At 31.2% G+C, this 23,386-nt stretch overlaps 2 protein-coding genes and 1 pseudogene across 2 annotated transcripts; 2 read left to right on the forward strand and 1 right to left on the reverse strand.

Moving 5' to 3' along the window:
* Positions 1–12,494: 12,494 nt before the first annotated feature.
* Positions 12,495–13,996, forward strand: RIC4 (ROP-interactive CRIB motif-containing protein 4). Its single transcript, XM_022056262.2, has 3 exons — positions 12,495–13,283; positions 13,370–13,522; positions 13,602–13,996. Exons 1-3 carry the CDS (start codon positions 13,151–13,153, stop codon positions 13,781–13,783), a joined length of 468 nt encoding a protein of 155 aa, XP_021911954.1. The 5' UTR covers positions 12,495–13,150; the 3' UTR covers positions 13,784–13,996.
* A 2,531-nt stretch (positions 13,997–16,527) lies between these two features.
* On the forward strand, positions 16,528–18,405 carry LOC110825760 (auxin efflux carrier component 5-like). Its single transcript, XM_022056261.2, has 5 exons — positions 16,528–17,331; positions 17,411–17,496; positions 17,604–17,761; positions 17,999–18,075; positions 18,204–18,405. Exons 1-5 carry the CDS (start codon positions 16,697–16,699, stop codon positions 18,274–18,276), a joined length of 1,029 nt encoding a protein of 342 aa, XP_021911953.1. The 5' UTR covers positions 16,528–16,696; the 3' UTR covers positions 18,277–18,405.
* Positions 18,406–20,278: 1,873 nt separating this feature from the next.
* Positions 20,279–23,301, reverse strand: LOC110825758 (putative pentatricopeptide repeat-containing protein At3g23330 pseudogene; annotated as a pseudogene).
* Between the last annotated feature and the right edge of the window lie 85 nt (positions 23,302–23,386).

The raw sequence follows: 23,386 nt of genomic DNA on the forward strand, positions 1-23,386 counted from the left end.
TTACTTCTTTTATGTTTATGAGTTTTTAATTTAATTTTTTAATTAGAATCCTAAATAAGAATGTATTTAGAGTGTAATACCCAACTGGATACAAAAGAAAAGAAAAATATATATATATTAATTATAAATGTAAAAAAAAAAATTAAAAAAAATGCCCATAGGCGTGTATGCCTCTGGGAGTATAAGGAAACTAGGTGGCATATATATATATATATATATGTGAGTATATATAACTAAAATAAAAAAAAAACAAAAAGGAAGAAAGAAAAGAAAAACCTAGTGTGTACTTTAGAAGTAGAAAAAGAAGGCATCCAACATATGTATATATATATATATATATTTGTATGTATATAATTAAATAAAGAAAAATAAAAGAAATAAAAGAGAAATAAAGAAAAACAAAAGAGAGGAGAGAGTGATGAGAGAGAGATGCGACTGTGAGAGGAAAGAGAGGGTCGAGCGACATCGACAACCGAGAGAGAAAGGTCACATAGTGTTGTGCAACGCTGCAGCTGAAAGAGAAAGAAAGATGAGGAGGGTTGCGCGGGTTGTGCAACACGGTGACGCGCGACTGGAAGAAGAAGGAGAAGAAGAGAGATAAGAGTCATGGTTAGGTAGAGAGAGAGAGAGAGAGAGAGAAGAAGAAGAATAATAATAATAATAATAATAATAATAAGCATAAAGGAAAAAGAAAGAAGAAGAAGAAATAAAGAAAAGAGCGTGCGGTAGACTTGCCGGAGAAGAAGTTCATGTGGCAGAGGAAGGTTTAGTGCAGCCAGAGAGGAAGCATGAGGTGGCCATGGTTCACGACGGAGGAGAAGAAAGCAACTGAGAGGAAAAAAAAGAAAAAAAAAGACAAAAAAGGAAAAAAAAAGAAAGAAAAGGAAGTGTGGCAACCAGATCTGCTGTTGGTATTCCATTAGCAACAACACGCATTGATCCGACATCAGCCTATGACATTTCCAGTGACACGCGGGTGGTAGTGCATGGTGACGTTGGCGATCAAAACCACGTGTCAGAAGGTAAAATATATTTTTCTTTATGCGTGTATAGTTTCTAAAATTATTCATAAATTAACGGATGTTTTCATTATAAAAAAGAAAAATTATCCAAAATAGTATTCGAATTTTTGAGAAGATTATATACCGAGTTAGAAAAGATTTTTAAAGCTTTTTGGATCATACTATAGATAAGAATTATGTGTATTTCGTACAGTAAAATACTCAGTTGGTGCCCGAATGGTTACAAAAGAAATAAGAAAAAAAAAAAACAAAACATGTGGAGTATATATATATATAATTAAACAAAAAAAAAGAAAAAAAAAAAGAACCCAGAGTGTACTCTAGGAGCAGAAGAAGAAAACACGTGGCCATATATATAATATATAGATATATGTATATATATATATAATTAATTAATAGAAAAAGAAATAATGAAAAAAAATAAGAAAAGAAGAGAGAGAAGAATCATGGTCAGGTAGAGAGAGAAAGATAAGAGAGAACAAGGAGAGAGAGACACAATCGTGAGAGGAGGAAAAGGATCTAGCTGTATCGATGGCCGAGAGAATAAATCGTATGGTTTTGCGCGATGCTGCGACTGAAAGAGAAAGAAAGAGGAGGGAGGGAGGGAGGGAGGGAGAGAGAGAGAGAGAGAGAAAGAGAAAGAGAGAGAGAGAGAGAGAGAGAGAGAGAGAGAGAAGAGACGTGGTGGGGTAGAGAGAGAAAGAAGAAGAAAAAAAGAAGGAGAAAGGAAAAAAAGGAAGAGAAGAAGCAAAAGAAAAAAATGAAAAAAGAAGAAGACGAAAGGGAAAGGCCACGGGGAAGAGCAAGGAAGAAGAAAAAAAAAAGAAAAAAGAAAGAAAAAAAGAGAAGAAGAAAAAAAAAAGAACAAAGGAAAAAAAAATAGAATGAAGAAAAAATGGAAGTGTGGCAACCAAATATGATATTGGTGCGCTACATGCGACAACGCGCGTTGATTCGATCATCAACGCATGGCGTTTTTTGGTAATATGCGTGTGATGGCTCGTGGTGATGTTGGTGACCGGGACTGCATGTTCCAAAGTAAAATTCATTCCTCATTTCGCGTAATATAGTTTCTAAAATTATTCATAATTTAGTATATGTGTTTTCTATTATAAATAAGGAAAATTATCCAAACGGTATTCAGATTTTTAAGAGGACCGGAGACCGAGCTAGAAAAGATTCCCAAAGCTTTTTCAATCTCACTATAGGTAAGAATTATGTGTATTTCGTACGGAAACAGAAATTATATATTTATGTAAATGTGTTTATATATAGTGCAATATGTATGAATGTTTAAATGTATGTGTAATGCAATATAAATATAATTAGTATGTTTAATTTATATTTATATGTATTTATATAGTGTATATATATCTACGTTGTTATGCATGTGTGTATATATATATAAATATGTGATAGATGCGATATTAATTGATGATAACAAAACTTATAAGAATAAATACGTAAATAATTATGTACATGGTATGTTGTGTGTAATTGTATATACGTATTTAAGTATGAATATGTGCGCATGTTTCGGCAGAGATTGTGTGTGTGTGTGTGTGAATATAAATATATATATTTTGGGTGAGACATATAGTGAGGGTACATATTTGTATTATAATATGTGTGTGTGTATTAATAGTATGTACACTCGTTATACGTGTGGAATATATAACCAGTGTGTGTACGTGTGGAATTTGGGTATACTGCACTTACTATGTGATTTGGTACAGATGTACAGTGTACTGTACTTATTGTGTGATCTAGTATAGTTGCACGAGAAATTGGGGTATTATGTGTTTGTTTTATGATCTAGTGCAGGATGATTCAAAAAGTGGTTTAAAATGTATGGCTTTGATGTGTGTGATAATATCGTACATTTTGTGTGTTTGTGTGTGTTTGTATTTTATTATGCGTAGAAATTAAGATCTTAAGTATAAAATACATGAATTAGAAAAGAGAGAGATTTGGAAAGAACCTGGAGTGTAAGGACCCTGGGTACCTACTCGTTTAGTTTGAATCGAGGAGGGGAGGATGCATGTGTGGCTGAAGTTCAACGAGTATGGTGAACCAGCACATTGATAGAGTTTGAAACCTAGTCCAGACGTGAATAGGTGTTTGTGAGCGTGGGTCACCTAGCAAATGTAACTATTGTGGCCAATATGATATTTTCTGTGTGTGTTATCCATGCGATGGTTGGATCCTTTTGCCTCTCCTTGATGACGATATAAAAGGTATCGCACGACAAAACTTTATATGTGATATTCTAAGTGTATTGTGATATTTTGAGTATAAGTGTGATTTGAAATGAGAACAAGAATTAGATCAGAAGAGTGAGGATTAGAATATGTTTCGTGTGATAATTTGTTTTGTTGTGTACTACGATTGTGATGCTTGTTTGACATTTTCTTGATGATATATATTATTACATTTTATATATTATGTGAATGTATGTACGTAAGTCTCCATTATATAATCTTTTTTTTAACTGAGCTCGTGAAGCTCATCCCAATTTACCCTCATTTAGGTCAGAGGAAGTCCAAGATTAATGGGAGATGACAAAGAAAACTTTATAATGTTTTATTATAATATTATAAATTAATTTAGATATCTAAATTATCTGTAAACAAATAACTATCCAGTCATAAAAGATGTTAAAGTGTAGTTCCGTTGTAAATTTAATATTTATTTGTTCTACTAGTTAGAAATATTGTGCTAGCGCCCTACCCACTAACATTAGGGTTTAGTCTATTACAAGTGATATCATAGCACATATTCCTTGGAACCATCCCTTGTAACACGATGCATAGGATCTTTAGGAGGTCTAAGAGCTACAAAACTTAGAAGAATGACCCTTAAGAGATGTTTTGGACCTCATATGAACTACTTGATTAATTGAAAATAGGAGAACGGTATTCCACTAGCCTAATGTTATGAACCACATAGGTTACTTTTTGACAAATTTAGGACTCCACAAATTAGGAATTCAACCTGAAGTTAACAGACGATAATATCTAACCAACCAATGTCGTCAAACTTTATAGGTGTTATGGAAAACCATCAGAACCTCAAAGTTTTTATTGACTTATTGAGCTCATAGAGTCAAATGACTGCAATAAAGTAGTTCCTAAGGGGGGGAGAAGTCTCTCAACTGAGAGAAAATTTTTCAGGAGCGAGAAACACTTTTCCCATTGGGAGCCAATGTCTCGACTAAGAGAAAAATTCCCATCCAAGTGAAACTCTCCAAAGTGGCACCAGAAATCCCTTAAATGGGAGTTTCCCAAAGGACAAGAATTCTTTAGAAGGAAAAAAATTCCCTAGTGTGAGAAATTTTCCTGCATAGCAGGAAGATTCCTTACTTAAAAAAAAATCATAGCAGAGAGATTTTCTAAACGAGAGCAACATTCCTTAAATAAGATAAATCTCCCGACTAGAAAAATTTTTCAATAGGAAGAAATTCTCAAAATGAAAGAAATCCCCAAATAGATATACTTTAGCTAACAAATTCTAGGCCTGATAGGAGCTAAATGATGATTTAAATTTTTCTAAGAATTCACTTTGCATCCCTCTAGGAAAACAAATACCCTTACTATCCAAAAATTCTTTTTTCAACTTTGTTTAGAGACTTCAATAATAGTTCCAAATCTTAGGAAAACAAATAACCAGATCCTTAGGAAATAAAACTGTCATTCAAGGAATTAAAATTAAATAATGCTTAATTAGAATCCTCATTTATAAGAGTTTTAGTACTCATAGGAAAATTACGTAGGGGAGGGGTATAGTTGTAAGAGCTGTCCTCACATCAAATTATTCAAAAAAAAAATTCAATATGTTTCTCATCAAAGTAGCGTAGCGGGTTCATCATCACACCAGGATGATTTTTCTCTTCAAACCAAAAAGAGTAAACTGATGGTGTGACAAAGCGATGACTCATATCTTAAGACCATAGAATAGTCACATAATTCTTGGAAACTTGGAGTGTACTCACGAGGATTAGAACTAAACATAACAGTTTACAATAAAACTAATTATTGAATCTATTATTAAAAGAATTCCTAATCATCTCCAAAAATAATCATCAATTTCATAACTTTCTAAGTCCATTTCAACCAGTCACACTTTAATTGTTAAAAGTTAGAAAACTAATGAATTAAATTAGATATCTCAAACTTAAGGATTGATATGGTTTTAGATAAAATAATATTTCTCTAACTATACTAATTGATTTTAAGATAATCTAAATAAAGCTCCATCCCGTTTAAACTCACAAATAGAGAAAAACGTCTTACAAAAAACTAATCCAATGAAATAAAATATAGAAAAATGTGAGTACAATTTAAATAAAGATATTTTCACCCAATGTAAATATTATAACATCACCACTCGATTGGAACCTAAGTTCCTAAATGACTGTGTTTATGAAATTAAATTTCGAAGAGTAATAAATTACCTCCTTTACACTAAGAAAAATATTAAAACAATTAGGCATCAAAGACACCCCTTTAAACAAACATACTTTTACTATAAGAATTAGAAAAAAATGATATCACAACTTAAAATGATTCAATTAAAGAATATGTCATAACCACTCTAATCTGTTGACGAAAATATCAATAGAATACATGAATAGTTGTTTCAAGTTTCTCACAAATAAAAATTTAAAAGACCAAATTTCCTAGAAAGGGAGGAGATTTGCACATGAGCAAATTTTTTCCAAGTAACAAAAATTCCCCAACAGAGATAAACATCTTCTTAGTGAGAGAAAAATACCATACTAACAAATAAAAATTTTTCAAGTAGGGAGATGAGTGATTCCAATTCTTTGACGTGTAATCTAGAGGACCAAATTATTTTAGGGGGGAGATTTGTAATACCCAGCTAGTGCCTAGCTGGGTATAAAAGAAAAAAGGAAAAAAAGGCAAAATATGTGGAGTATATATATATGTATATGTATATATATAATTAAAAAAAATAAAGAAAAAAAAGAACCGGAGCAGAAGAAGGAAACACGTAGCCAGATATATAATATATAAATATATGTATATATATAATTAATTAACAAAAAAGAAAGAATGAAGAAAAATAGGGGAAGAAGAGAGAGAGAAATCATAGTCGGGTAGAGAAAGAAAGAGAGGAGAGAACAAGGAGAGAGAGAGACGAGATTGTAAGAGGAGGAAAAGGATCTAGTGGTGTCGATGGCCGAGAGAGATAAGTCACGTGGTGTTGTGCGACGTCGCAATCGAAGGAGAAAGAAAGAGGAGAGAGAGAGAAGAGACGCGGTGGGGTAGAGATAAAAAAAGAAGAAGAAGAAAAAGAAAAAAAAGAAAGAAAAAGAAAGAAAAAGAAGAAAGGAAAATAAAGAATAAAAAGAATAAGAAGAAAGGAAAAGAAAGAAGAAGAAAGGAAAAAAAAAAAAGAAGAGAACAAGAAGAAGAAAAAAAAAAGGAAAAAGAAGAAGAGGAAAGAGAAAAACCACGGGGAAAAGGAAGGAAGAAGAAAAGAAAAAAAAAAGAAAAGGAAAAAAAGAAGAAAAAAATGAAGAAAAAATGGAAGTGTGGCGACCAAATATGATGTTAGTGCGCCGTATGCGACAACGCACATTTTTTGTTACACGCGTATGATGGCACGTGGTGATGTTGACGACCGGGACCGCATGTCCCAAGGTAAAATCCAATCCTCATTTCGCATAATATAGTTTTCAAAATTATTTATAATTTAACATATGTATTTTCTATTATAAATAAGAAAAATTATCCAACTGGTATTTGAATTTTTGAGAGAACCATAGACCGAGCTAGAAAGGATTCTTAAAGATTTTCTGATCACACCATAGATAAGAATTATGTGTATTCTGTATGGAAACATAAATTATATGTTTATGTAAATATGTATATATCTAGTGCAATATGTGTAAATGTTTAAATATATGTGTAATGTAATATTAATATAATTAATATGTCTAATTTATATTTGTATGTATTTATATAGTATATATAGATATATCTACGTTGTTACACATGTGTGTGTATATTTATATATAAATATATTATAGATGAGATATTTATTGATGATAATAAAACTGATAAGAATAGAACTAATAAGAACAAATATGTGAATAATTATGTATATGGTATGTTGTGTATAATTGTATATGCGTGTTCAAGTATGAATATGTGCACATATTTCAGTAGAGATTGTGTGTGTACGAATATAAATATATATTTTACGTGAGATGTGTAGTAAGGATACATGTTTGTATTATAATATGTGTGTATTAATATATATATATACACACGTTATGCATGTGAAATATATCACCAGTGTGTGTATATGTGAAATTTGGGTACAATGCACTTACTGTGTGGTCTGGTGCTGATGTACAACGTACTTGCTGTGTGATCTAGTACAGTTGCGCCAAAAATCTGGGTATTATGTGTTTGCTTTATGATATGGTACAGGATGATTCAGAAAGTGATTTGAAATGTATGACTTTGATGTGCGTGATGATATTATGTATTTTGTGTGTGTTATGTGTGTGTGTTTGTATTTTATTATATGTAAAAAGTAAGATCTTAAGTATGAAATACATGAATTAGAAAGGAGAGAGGTTTGGAAAAACCATGGAGTGTAAGGACCCTGAGTACCTACTCATTTAGTTTGAATCGAGGAGGGGAGGGTGTTTGTGTGGCTGAAGTTCAACAGGTATGGGAACCTGTACATGGATAAAGTTTGAAACCTAATCCAGATGTAGATAGGTGTTTGTGAGCGTAGGTCACCTAGCAAACGTAACTGTTGTAGCCAATGTGAGATTTTATGTGTATGTTGTTCATGCGATCGGGGGATCCATTTCACCTCTCATCGATGACGATATAAACGACATCGTGCAATAAAATTTTAGATGTGATATTATGAGTGCATTATGATATTTCAAGTGTAATTATAATTTGAAATTAGAACAAAAATTAGATCAAAAGAGTGAGAATTAGAATATGCTTCGTGTGATGATTTGTTTTGTTGTGTATTTCGATTGTGATGCTTGTTTGACATTTTTTTGATAATACATATTATTATATTTTATATATTGCGTGAATGTATGTACGTAAGTCTCCGTTATAGAATTTTTTTTCTCACTGAGCTTGTGAAGTTCACCTCAATTCACCCCGTATCCAAGTTAGAAGAAGTCTAAGATCAATGGGAGATGACGAAAAAAACTTTATTAGGTTTTATTTTAATATTATAAATTAATTTAGATGCCTCAATTATCTGTAAATAAATAATTATTCAGTCATAAAGGATATATATTAAAGTGTAGTTCTGTTATAAATTTAATATTTATTTGTTCTACTCGTTAGAAATATTGTGTTAACGCCCTACCCACTAACATTGGGGTTTAGGCTGTTACATACGGAAACATAAATTATATGTTTGCGTAAATGTGTATATATAGTGCAATATGAGTAAATGTTTAAATGTATGTGTAATATAATATAAATATAATTAGTGTTTCTAATTTATATTTGTGTTTGTTTATATATATACATTGTTATGCATGTGTGTGCACATATATATATATATACAATAAACGAGACATGAATTGATAAGAACATAACTGATAAGAACAAGTACGTGAATAATTATGTATTGTGTGTTGTGTGTGATTGTGTATGCGTGTTTAAGTATGAATGTGTGTGTATGTATTAGTAGAAATTATGTGTGTATGAATATATATATATATATATTATGTGTAAGATATGTAGTGAGGATACATGTCTATATTCTAATATGTGTGTGTGTGTATTAATATGTGTGTACACATGTTATGCGTGTGAAATGTATAATCAGAGTGTGTATGTGTGGAATTTGGGTGCACTGCACTTATTGTGTGATCTGGTGCAGATGTATGGTGCACTGTACTTACTGTGTGATCTGGTACAGCTGCATTAAGAATCTGAGGATCATGTGTTTGTTGTGTGATTTGGTACATGATGATTCAGAAAGTGGTTAGAAATGTATGACTCTAATGTGCGTGATGATATCGTATATTGTGTATGTATTTGTATTTAATTGTGTGTAGAAGTTACGATCTTAAATTATTATGGATTTTAGATTTTTAAATAAGAAACTAAATAAGTTGAATAGATCTAAAAAATAAACACCGAAAAAATTGAGAAGTGTAAGTTAATTAGAGAAATAGACTGAATAAACCACTAGGAAGGCGATCATACGAAATAGGTCTAGAAATAGAGAATTTAGGTAAATTTAGAAATAAATTATGTAACAAGTAGATAAAAGAACAAGATAAACTTTTGATAATAAAATATGAAAATTGTGAAGAATAAATAAGAAACTTAATTTATTAGTCATGAATCAAAGAGATGAGGGTGCTTGTGTGGCTGCAGTTTAGTGGGTATGGTGAACCTACACATAGATAGTTATTTGAAACCTAATCCATATGTTGATAAGTATTTGTGAGCATGTGGGTCACCTAACAAACGTAACTGTTGTGGCCAATGTAAAATTGTGTGTCATGTCCATGTGTGGGGGGGGGGGGTCTTTTCCGCCTCTCCTTGATAGCGATATAATAGGTATCATGTGATGGTAACCTAAATAAACTTTAAAAGATTAAATAATGTGAAATTATAAATCTAAATGGTGTGATACATGTAAGTGAATCCATTTTGGTTTGAGGAATATATGAATTCATAAGTGTGATTTGAAATGAGAACAAAAATTAGATCAAAAGAGTGAGGATTAGACTATGTTTTGTGTGATAATTTATTTTGTTGTATTTTTTTATTGTAATACTTTGTTTGATATTTTCTTGATTATAAATATTATTATATTTATATTATTGCATGAATATGGGTATGTAAGTCTCCATTATAAAATTATTTTTCTTACTGAGTTCGTGAAATTCAACTCAATTCACCCCTCACCCAAATAAGAGAAAATGAGAAATTAGTCCAAGATCAGTAGAATATGGTGAAGAACACTTTATTAGTTTTTATCTTAAAATTATAAATTAATTTATATACCTCAATTATTTGTAAATAAATAATTATCTTATCACAATGAATGTGTATTAAAGTATAGTTTCGCTGCATATTTAATATTTATCTGTTCTATTAGTTAGAAATGTTGTGCAAATATCTGTATCCACCGGCATTGGGGTTCGGACTATTACATAGAGTTTTCTTAGGATTTCGTTTCCAATTTCTACTCAGACTGGTAAATTTTATGGTTGTATAAAGGCTTCACTGTTTAGATTATAATCACATCAATTCAGATCAATCAAATATAAGCTTTTGCTTGATAACTTTTGGTTATCGTGAGTGTTTTTAGAGGGTTCTTCAACTATCTTGTTGAATAAAGAATTGATTCTACTTATTAAGGTAATCTTGTGGTATTTATCAATTCTTATTCTTTTGCTAACTACCTTGGTTCCCAATCACATGTTGATTATGAGTTAAGTAAAGATGATTTGTTTAAGGATTATGTTTTTGTGCTAAATTACATGTTAGAATTTTTTATCACATTGATTGATCTTAGGTTCCGCGTCACATGAATTTTTTTAAAAAATCTCATGAGTAAAGTAGTTTCCATGTAATTCATGACATGTAAAAGGGTCAAGACATAAGTCGAGAGCATTAATAAGAGAGTGGTCATTAGGACCTAAATTGCAAAATATAACAACATCAAAATTCCAAAATTGATAAAGGTCTACATGTAGCTACAAGTTCGTCAATTATTAGTTTTACTTCTTTGAGATATTAAGATACTTTGTTTTCTTTTCGCTGTGATTCCTGAAGTGTCATATAGAGTTAAAGTTGACAAGTATAAGAAATGGACCCAAAGGTCATGTGTAAAGCATCCCAAACTTGTAAGGAAGAGATAGGAGAATCGATTCCAGAGTTTGCCATCTTTTGTTGCTCTGGTATCATGTAAATTGAGCAGTTAAAGATTACATATTATATTATAATATATCTCTATTTATAGATATGAGTATATAAGAATTAAATGAAAAGAAATACAACCATATAAGTACAATGAATTTGAAACCTATTAACACTAGTAATGTGAGAATTAATTCCTTAATAGGCTCAGATTATTGTTAAACAATGGGATACCATGTGTGAAGAGTCTCTAGCACTTGTTTAAGAATAATACTTGAACTCTTGTACCTAAACCTAAATATGATACTATTATTAGGACCAAATGGGTTATCAAATTAAAAAGAAAACTAGTGTAAGCATTGATAGGTTTAAAGCATAGTTAGTTGATAAAAGATTTTATCAAATAGAAGGCTTGGACCAACTAAATGTCACTCCAGCTTAAATATATTTTACAACACTTCAAAGTGCTAAAGAAATTGAGAACAAATTCAAAAAGGACATTGTGAGTGTGCTAGGACTAGGCAACACATGTAAGATCAATAGTGACACTTTAAAGTGTGAAAATAAATTAAAAGATGCACACTGGAAAGGCATTTGCCTGTAGTCCTCCTACAACACACAAGCCCTACACAAGTGAGACACCTCCTCGTGCATGATGCGCTACGTGCGCAGGTATGCAAGAGACCCTCCTCTAAATCCAAGTATGCTGTGTGTGTGAGGACTCCTACCAATAAACAGACTGAAGTTTCCTAACATTTTAAAGGATGAAAAAAATTTACAAACATGAGAGTTTGGCTGAAAATCAATTTCTTTTGAATCATTTGTAACTTAAAATTTTGTACTGAATTTTATTTGGATTAGATATTTGTAACACATTATAATTAGGAATTTTTTTATATAAATACATACTGAATCGATGTTCATTCTTCAATTATTTCTCTCTCCCTCACTAATTATTTCACTGAGTATCTACTTTATTTTGGATAGATTTGTCTAACTCTGTTTTAATCTCTATATTCATGTTGAATTCTAAAACTGAGTTCTGCTTATTCTATAAGTTTTTATACTATAAATATATGTCATGCAGTAGTAACAAAACTTGTAAAAAATCATATAAATATTGTACATTAATTTTGTGTATGACATGTAATACGTCAACCTATAAATTTGTCTGAGTTAAAAATATTTCGATTTTGTCGGATAACTTATAGGAAAGGCAAAAACTAGTTTGCTCCACATCTTGGCAAAAAAATAAAAGATCAGTTGTATATATTCAATCATATTGGTTAATTTGCTTCTTTAAAATGAAGAAAAAGAAGTTATATACATTCAATCAAGGTTAAGTAAACCTAGTGCAATTCCAACAGAAAAGATAGCTTAGGATGCACTACTTTAAATTTAGAGTCTAAAATAAGTAACAAGAACAAAATTAATTACATCAAGGAAACTACAAGCAAGGCTGTCTTTGTCAACTGTGACTGCAGTAGACAGGTAAAGGTATATATATATATATATATATATATATATATATATATATATATATAAAGTATGCATATACGAAAAATGGTTACTTATTCCATAAGAGTTGCTAGTGAAGGTAGGAGCCCACTGCACATTTAGTCATTCCAGTTAAGAAATGTCAGGGATACAGAAAGATAGCAAGCATATATATATATATACACACATATATATAAGTGACATAATTAACTTCTACCAACTTCATATATTTATTTGGTTGCAAGTTCAATTTGAATAATAACTGTTTTCATAAACGAGCTTGTCACTATACTCTCGCTAAAACACCAAGTTCAATAACTTTCTGAATAGAATCTATTAAACAACTCATACTTTAGACCTTTTTTTTTCTTAATAATATACTCATACTTTAGACTTGGATATTAGATCGTGCTTTGAACAGTATTTATATATATATATAAATAGTAATGGGTTACTTAATTGAAGATTGAGATAGACTAGTTACACGTCCAAATTAAACATGGGCATGAATTATCAGTTAGTATTCTCAAACATGTCTCCCCTACCTAATCAAATCAGATATATGTTGACTTAACTAGACGTAAGATTACTATAACTTGATTACAAAGCTACATATATATATATATATATTACAATAGACTAGGGCATTATAACAAACCTATTCCACTTCCTAGTTTCGCAATAATTTACTCAACAACCATTTGTTATTATTATTATTATTTAGTGGTTGAAGAGATGAGAGACAGAGTGGAAAAAGTTATGATTCTTCCCTTCTCAGTCGGCTGTGTTTCTGAATCAAGTGTAGATGTTGCGATAAACCACCATAGAAGAGCAGCCAAGACTCTCCAGACTAACCCATCTCCATTAAGTAACTATTCCCACATATCAATTTTATTTTCTTGTTCTAAGACTCTCTTGATTTCTCAATTAATCCATCTGGTTTCTCTTTTCTAGGAATCCCGGAAGACGAAGACGAAGTCGAAGAAAGGTTATCGTCAACGGAAAACATGAAGACTTCATTCAAGTTTCTAACGCTTTCCAAGCCAGAAATTTCCACCGGCTTCCACAGATTCTTCAAGACTTTCAAGACCTTCTCTCAATTCTTTGGTATATATATCTATTTTCTATAATAATATTCTGTATAGATATATGTATATATGTTTATCTGGAGGAGTTGAATTTTCAGTATACAAGGAAGAGATGGAAGAAGATGCGAAGAGGGAAATGGAAATAGGGTTTCCAACTAACGTGAAGCACGTAACACATATTGGATTGGATGGACCAGTCACCAGCAATGGAAGATGGGAAGAGCTCATCACCTCCTCTTCTCCTCAACTCCTTGATTTCTCTTCTGTTTCTCATCATTAATGCCAAGGCCTCTACTTGATTATTATTATTATTAGTATCAATTAATTAATTGATCACATCAATATATCATTCCTATTCCGCACGTTGGAATATGTCTATATATATTTTATTAAAACAATATGGTACGTGCATGTTCTTATGTATATACATATTTTCATGTTTTAATATTTAGACCCTACTTAATTATCATCAATAATATATATATGTATAGCATGTTTAGACCGTACTTAATTATGATTCATCATATAATATATATATATATATAGAAAGATCTCTCTACATGCAAGCTTGTTACGTTGTAAATTCATATTTATATTGTACTTATATAATCCATCTTATATATAATACACTATTGATAGTGATGAAATAATTCTTTAAGACGCAGAAAAATCGCAACTAGAACACATGTAGAATAAAAATAAAATAGTATTAACTCTTTCAAAATTGCGATTATCTATGGATTTAATCCTCAAAATTCATCTCTTACTCCTTCATCATTTGGTCCTTGGAGGAAGTTCCTCATAGACGTTAGAATACATGTATATATAATATTTTAAAATTATTCAGCTCAAAATGATAACTCAACCCAATATATATAAGGCAAACATGAAGTATTAAGTTAGAAGAAAGATAAATAATATCTTTACTTATAAAAAATAAGATATTTGATTACATACAGAATCATAAAAGGTATATTATTATCGTTAATTGATAATAATATGCCTCTTATTCTACTTTAGCTCTCAAATAAAATTCTTAACTTATCATCAAAAATCAACCAATGGGAATTATTAATAATTATCAAGAATATACATACATACATCTATATATATATATAGAAAATATTTGAAAAAAGAAGCCTCATTACCATAACAATGAGCCTGATGGTTCTATTGGATTCTCCCTCTCACATGTTCTCACTAGCTTTGGCTTGTTTGAGCGGATGACATTAAATTCATGTCTTATTGAACCAAGTACAACATTTTTTTAAGAACTTTAAATTTTTAGTTGAAACAAATGAATAATTCACCAAATATATATATATATATATATAAAATAAAGTACATTTGTAATTAAAGGGACAATATAAAATTATTCCAACCCATTAGTGCGATATATACCATTAATCCAAGCATATACATATCTATGGAGGAGATCAAAACCCCATTAAATTGATATTCAAATACCATGTGTAGAACAATTCCATTAGACGTGCCACAAATGGTGTACTCTTAATTCCCATACACAACCATCCAAGTGGGAATATAGTCAGTGGGATTTTGTTCATAGAAAGCTAAGCATGCAGTGTGATGGGTTTCTTTTTTTTTTTTTTTTCCTTTTTTTCTCTAAGAAGCCCATATTTAGAATTCAGATTTTCATGGAACTTATTCTGTGCATATGTATACGTATACATATACATACTCATCAATATACCTTTATATATAATCCTCTTACTTATTTTTATTCAAATCAAATCATGCCCACCCGAATCAAACAAGAGATAAGCTTTTTTTTTTCTCTATTTATTGTGGTCTCAAATTAACTTCAAAAGTATAATTGTAAGTAATTGTCTTTGTTTAACAGAAAAGAAGAAATGGAAGTTTAATTTGGATATTGGTTTATTATAGATATAATAGTAATAATAATGTCATGTATTAAATTCGCCAATAAATAGAATAAATATAGATATATTTTATCTTTTCTCTTATCAACTTAATTTTTTTGTATAATAATTTAATTTATTATTCAATATAATATTATATAATAAAAAGTTTCGTATTCAATTTTGACTTACGGGTTATGTCATTTTATATTAACATGATCGAATTATTTTGTAATATATGTAATATATGTAAATAATTAATTACTATAATATATGTAAATAAATAAATTATACAAGTCGTTATCTTCATGGCAAAGCATGCAAAGTTTATGCAGTGGCTGTATGGCATTGAAAGATCCATTTCAATGAGAATAAATAAGCAACAAAAATAATTAAAAGCTTTTGTTTCCTATTTGCATAGGTGGGTGGAATAATCGCTGGACCTCATTCCTTATTCTATATATATATATACTTATATATATATATATCACATTATTAAAGTATTGAGATGACCAAAACACAAAACACAAACCCAAATTGTGGAAAGCAACCCAACACTTACAACCATTAACTTATATATGTGTTTCTATATACATACATACATACATATATATATATGTATATATTTATGTCACACCTTTACAAGAATCCACAGCATAGAATCGAATGCACCCACCAGTTTGAATGCAACATTATCATTCCAATTACTCTTATATTTAATTATCATTTACTTATATTTTCAATTAATTATTAATTATTGTTAAACTTAATTATTGTTAATATATTTTTTATAAAAAAAAAATCGTAACTTTTAATTATATTGTAGTCATGTGTATATTTTCATTCAATTTTTTTTATTTATTATAATTGATATACGTGTATTATATAATTAATGAATATATTCATTTTCTATTTAAAAAAAAAAGTAATTTAACATAAAAAAAAAATAGTTTCATTATATAATTACGGTTATAATCAATGGTTAATTAAATGAAATAACAAGGATTTGAACATGTTTTGACTCTTGGTTACAATCAATACTTAGTTTTAAATTGATGTTTTTTAAAAAAAAAATTATTTATATTTATAAATGTAGATGACGCAAAACAGAAAATATATTTATATATCCTCCATGGCGAAGGCTATAAGTATGGGATCCCTGTAGTTCACCATTTGTCACTCCCCATTACTTTCATTTTTCCTTCGTGCCATACTTTTTTTTTTTATATAAAATATTATAATACCTAACTTATATATACATACATACATATATACGTATATTAAATTAAATAAGTAAAAGATCAAGAAGAATGATAGGGTGGGAAGACGCATACAAGGTGGTGGTAGCCATGACTCCACTCTACGTGGCTTTAATGTTGGGTTACGGATCGGTTCGGTGGTGGCGGATCTTCCCGCCGGAGCAGTGTGACGCCGTCAACCGATTCGTTTGTTACTTCACGCTTCCCATGTTCGTCCTCGAGTTCACCACTCACGTTGACCCGTTCCAGATGAACTACCGGTTCATTGCCGGAGACGCGATCTCCAAGGTGGTGATCGTGTTGGTGCTGGTGGTGTGGGCCAAGTGCAGTAGCAAGGGAAGTTTCAGATGGGCCATAACCAGTTTCTCTCTCAGCACATTGACCAACACATTGGTGGTGGGTGTGCCGCTGATCGAAGCCATGTACGGTCAGAGTGCGGTGAATTTGGTGGTTCAGGCATCGGTGGTTCAAGCCATTTTTTGGTTAACTTTTCTGCTGTTTGTGTTGGAGTTTCGAAGCTCGTTGGTGACTGAAGATGACGATAAGGATATGGAGATGATTGGTAATGGAGGATCAGTGAGAAGATCTTTCTGGTCGTTGATGAAGAATGTTTGGCTCAAACTCATGGTGAATCCTAACTGCTACGCTTGCGTTCTTGGCGTTGCATGGGCTTTCATGGCCAACAGGTACTCTACATTAATTAACTATATATATATATAACTAAACCTGTTTATATAAAAAATTTTAAGTTTGTGATGTTTGCAGGTGGCATTTTGAGATGCCAAAAATCTTGGAGGGTTCTATATTGATCATGTCGAGAGCAGGGACAGGAACTGCCATGTTCAGCATGGGTAAGTAGCTAGGTTATACGTACTTAAGTGGCATGCATATATATATATATATATATACATATCTATGTGTAATATTAAGCAAAAAACGGGGGTATTGGATGGGACAGGGATGTTCATGGCTGTGCAGCAGAAATTGATAGCATGCGGGACAGGGCTGACTATATATGGAATGGTGTTGAGGTTTATTGCGGGACCAGCCGCCATGGCTATTGGCTCTATAGCTGTGGGCTTGCATGGTGATGTTTTACGTGTTGCAATCATTCAGGTTAAACTTTTTCTCTTTCATTTTCAATATAATCTTTACTCTAACTATATCTATATGTACATACATATCATTCATATATCACACACCAAATTCCCATTCGCAAAAAACGAGTGGAAAATTTATTGACACACTCTCCATCCACCGTAGTATGATTTCCACCATATATAGTATTGATAATATTTATATATGTTTAATAATTATATATATATATATTTATATATAAATTTTCTTTTGCAGGCAGCTCTGCCACAATCAATTACGTCCTTCATCTTTGCTAAAGAATATGGTTTGCATGCAGAAGTCCTCAGCACAGCGTAAGTTCAATTATATATGGTATTATTTGTGTGTCTTGTGTGTGTGTGTATATATATATATATATATTATAATTAATAAAATTTTCAAGAATAAAATTAATTTGTTTTCTGGGTATGACAAATTGCAGTGTGATATTCGGGATGATGGTGTCTCTACCGATTTTGATTGCTTACTACGCAATCTTAGAATTTGTAAATTAATCCCCTCGATTTTATTCTTAAGCAAATTATTGAGGGGATTAATATATTAATTTCTGCAACTCCTTTTTGATATTATTGTATGAGCTTTTTTGTTTTCTTCTTAAATTTTCTACAATACCTTTTTTCCCATTTGAATATTTCTGCAATTGATAATCAACTCTTATAGTATTGGGGGGTTTTTATGCCGCTTCCACTCCCAAAATTGAAAATTATGAAGTTGTATATAACACGTACAAATTATTTGGAATTACTATAAAAATTCCAGCATATATTAATATAATGACTCTAATTCCATATATATGTAACACCCATGACATTTTTTACATGAAAAATGCAAATAATTGTTACTTTTTTTTTAAGTATTCGTTAATCACATATACAAGTCAATTTGGAGTATAAGAAATCCTTATTATTAGAAAAATTAGTTGACTTACTTGATACATTGATCCTATGTATGTATGTATATATATATATATACACATACAAATCCTTAACGCAAAGCATTCATTATGATATAACAATTAAATAAGGAGATATATATATATATCTATATATAAGATATAGAAATTACATATGAAAAATTTATTTATAGTAGTATGTTGATAGGTGATCTCCATGCTACTTCACAATTTGGAGCATGAAGGTTGCAAATACTTGGTCAATAAATGGTACAAAATTTTGTTCTCTATTACCTTAGTGAAAAGGACCTCCACTATGTGTAAGTGCTTTTTAGTTCAAACTAGAAACCTAGACTTGCATGTATGTCTAGATTGGATCGAACATATAAATTTGATTCAAATCAGACTTTCAATTTTCGTTCAAATTGGACTACACCAACAAATTCGTTGTAAATTGGATCAGATCACCGAGTTCGGTTCAAAGTAAATTGGACTGTATAATGTTTGATTTAATTTTCAATACAAAAATTCAATCTGACACTGTATAATGTTTGATGGATTAAATATTTTTTTAGTTATTAAAAATTATAATAATAAATAAATAACTAATATATATTATTTACATTATTCAAATAAAATATTGAAATGTTAAATATATAAATAATATATATTCTTTAACATCTAAAATTAAAACATTAGTATATAAGTAATATATTTGAAAAATTAAATGAGTAAATTTCCATCTAAAACCAAAAGGAAATGAAAATTTTTAATTCGATACGGTTCATTATGAACCGAAATTATATCTGTCTGGTCTTATGTTCAAATTTTTTTTATTTAATCTTTATTTGATCAAGTTCAGTCTTATCAAGTTTTGATTCACTCTAATATGATTCTCGTCTGATATTCATTTCTATCTCTAATTTGACTGTTAAAATGTATATAAAATACAAATAACTCATTGCTATGAATATAACTATGAATCCAATATGCTTTTTATATTCAGTGAAAGAAAAGTTTAAACAAGTACATTAACAAGTGCATCAACTTATCATCTAAATAGAAAAAATAAGTACGGTTTTGTTTTGGTATAAAGTAATTAAAACTATTTATGTCGACTTTTTTTGTTTGTTCTAATTAAAAAATCTTATAATTTTAGAAACTTAATGTATGATTTTAAATACATAAAAAAAAAATTAATATTAAATCGTATCCTTTATTTTCTCATTTGTTTCCAATCCCAAACATAGACTAAACAATAAAAAGTTGATAGCCCGGTATATGGAAAACTTGTTTTCTATGCCATATTTGCTAATGTATCATGGTGTCTAAAAATATTTGGTTCACATGGTAGAATATCTAATTATAAAGTTGATAATTTGAATTCATTACTATCCTCTACTCCTTTTTAAAAGAATTTTTTTTTTCGGCAAGTGTAATGAAGGCGTGGTGATTTGTCGAAACCCGAAGCGAAAGAAATAACATTATATTTGTTACAAATGTATTCACAAAATTACCGTACATTTAATATTGAAGAGAATAATGATAAAAGTAAAGATGAAATATAAAAATAAAATATTTAAAAAATAGTTTCATTTACATTTATAATTATTCACCAAATATACAAGTTTTGCATATTTTCATAAATAAAAACATACAATGTACATGTTAATTTAAAAAATAAAAAATAAAAATTACTTTTATGTACAAAATAGAGCTTCATATCCTTGTTCCATTTGCTTCTGCAAACCCTCTTCTCCCGTGTACAGAGCCGGCCCTCAAGGGGGATCAAAATCAATTGGTGATGCTCATGATGCTGATCATCTCTGATGGTGTTGTTGAAGGTCAAAGAAAGTGTAGATCTACGTTTAAAAGAATTGTTATGGTAAGGATAAGAAGAAATTTTTTCTGACATAGGTCTGCATGTCTGCATTTTGAAATTGTATATATCCATGATGAAGATCAGGAAGGGAGGCTACAAGGTCAGAACATATATATATATATATATTGTGAATTCAATCCACCAGCAGTGCCCCTGATCAATACTGCCATGAAAGCTATCAAATAAGAGATGCTCTTGCTTCGGTTACCAGTAATCTCCACATGAGCAGTGGCCAAGCTTGAAATTATGAAACCGATAAATATCTCTGACAATTATTTCCCTGCCCAAAAGTTGAGAAGTGTACTTCATAAAGTTATGACAGTCATTACAAATTCGTAGGTTTTTCATTATTCGAATTGGCATCCCACACGGTGTGCTAATGATGCCATAAGCAACTGCAAGTTTTTCACTGTGGAAATGAAGAAGTCTCTCTCCTTCTTCTTCTTCCACATCCTGCATCACCAGTTCCAAATCTGATAAGTAACCGAGTTCCCTCAACCTTCCGATTAGCTTGTCCAAGTATGCATATATTCCAATGTCTTGTGGATGAGATCTATCTCCCATCACAAAAATGTGAACTTGATTCTTAATTTGGATCCAAGATTGACCAGGATGTTTTCTAACTCCTCTGTTGTTCATTAAACTCCTCACTTTTGCAGCTTTTTCCCATTTATGTTCTGTGGCATATGTGTTGGATAACAGAATATAAGGTCCTGCATCAAATGGTTCCAGTTGCAGTAATTTTTCTGAAACCCACTTCGCCATCTCAGTATCCTTGTGAAGTCGACAGGAAGATAGAAAGGATTTCCAAATTGCGGTTAAGTGAGAAAGACCATGCTTGTGAATGAACTCCTTTATCTCATTAAAGAGGCCGCACCGACCATACATATCAACCATACAAGTAAAGTGTTCGACTTTTGGTTTGATGCCATAAACTTCTGTCATTAATCTAAAATATTTACAACCTTCCTCGGGCAATCTGCCATGACTGCATGCTGTTAGAACAGCAACAAAAGTTACCTCATTTGGTACTGTAATTCTCTCGTCTATCATGCATTTGAAAAGGTTAATGGCTTCCTTCCCGTACCCATGTAATGCAAAAGCAGATATCATTGATGTCCACAATACAATGTTATGGTCATTAGTTTGTCCGAAAATTGTCCATGAATCATCCAAACAACCACATTTTGCATACATGTCAATTAGTGAGGATCTCAAGTGAGCATCCATCTCATGTCCAATTTTCTGAACGTAGGCATGGATTTGTCGAGCAAATTCCAGTGTTCCAGAATTCGCACAAGCAGAAATAATGCTGGTGATAGTATATTTGTCCACCTCAATATTTTCATCAACCATGGAGATAAATGTTTGCAAAGCATATGCATAGTCACCATTCTGGACATATCCGGTAACAATTGAGCTCCATGAAATAGCTGCTGCCACCAATTCATTGCAAGAAATCTTAGAATCCTCTGGTCTCAGAAAATCTGGACTAATTCTCTCAAAAACTACCGATGCATTTCCCATTTTTCCACATCTGCAATACATGTGAATTAGTGAATTCCTTATGAAGCCGTCAATAGGAACTCGAAGCCTTAGAATTCGTGCATGAATTTGCTTCCCTAGCTCCAAAATCGATAAGGATGCAACTAAAACCAAGGCTATGGAGAAAGTAGCTTTGTTAAACAAGAGTCCATTTTGTACCATCTGGTAGAGCAACCCTAATGCAGTTCTTTCAAACCCATTTTTAATTAGCCCATCTATGACAGTATTCCAAGTCACAACATCTTTCAAAGGAAAGCTTCTAAACAAATCAAGAGATTTTCCAACTTCTCCAATATGCAAGTATGCAGCAAGCATCACATTCCATGACACTGAATCCCTCTCTTTCATCAACTCAAACCATCTGCTTGCATGATCAAAAGCTCTACATTTCACGTAAAGATCAAGAATTGAATTCTTCAAAACAACATCCACATCCATACAATTTCGTACTATCCACCCATGAATTTCCTTCCCCGTCCTGGTCTCACGCAAACCAGAACAACTCTTCAAAACACTTGATAAAATGAACTGATTAGGACAAACTCCCTGAATCTGCATCTCTCTGAAAAGCTGCAGCCCCAAAATAGAACACCCAATTCGAGAAAAGCCTGTTATAAGAGTAGTCCACGTGCAAATATCTCTGGCAGGTATTTCATCAAACAACTTGCGTGCATGATCGAATTGATGATACATGACGTACGAAGCCAGAAGATGGTTACCCACATGCAAATTTTGAAGAGAGCCATCTTTGATGGCGATAGCATGATGATTTTCAATCGCTATCGCATCTTCCTCACCGCCCATGGATAACGAATGGTAATTGTACCAGAGCTTTTGGCGAACCTGTAAATGAGGCATGTATGCAATAGGAGCTATAATGGAAAGTGAGGAAAGCAAGTCAGCATGAGTTCTGAAGAACAAGAGCAGATCAGTAATGGAGCAGAATTGAGGGGCTAGACAAGCCCGTCTCATTTTTATAAACCAGGCATTGTTTAACTGCAGAGTTTAGCCTAGTTCAGTTGATTCAACAATTAGACAGAACTAGAGAAGCTGAGAGTTTTTTAGTCCAAGAGGTTTTCTTTACTTCGTCCTTGCCAACAAACAATTCGAAATGTCTCAACTTTCTTATAACAGGTTCGGGTTAAATAGTAATAATTCGAAACACTTTTTTTTACATTATTTCAAAAATTCAAGAACTCAATCATATGGATATATAATATATAAGATTTTCAATCATAGCAAAACAATAAGGGAAAAGGATGCTCGATATAAAGCGAGTAAATAA

Source organism: Carica papaya, chromosome 1 (genome assembly GCF_054855325.1).
Source record: "Carica papaya isolate Zhongbai chromosome 1, ASM5485532v1, whole genome shotgun sequence".
NCBI classification, from domain to species: domain Eukaryota; kingdom Viridiplantae; phylum Streptophyta; class Magnoliopsida; order Brassicales; family Caricaceae; genus Carica; species Carica papaya.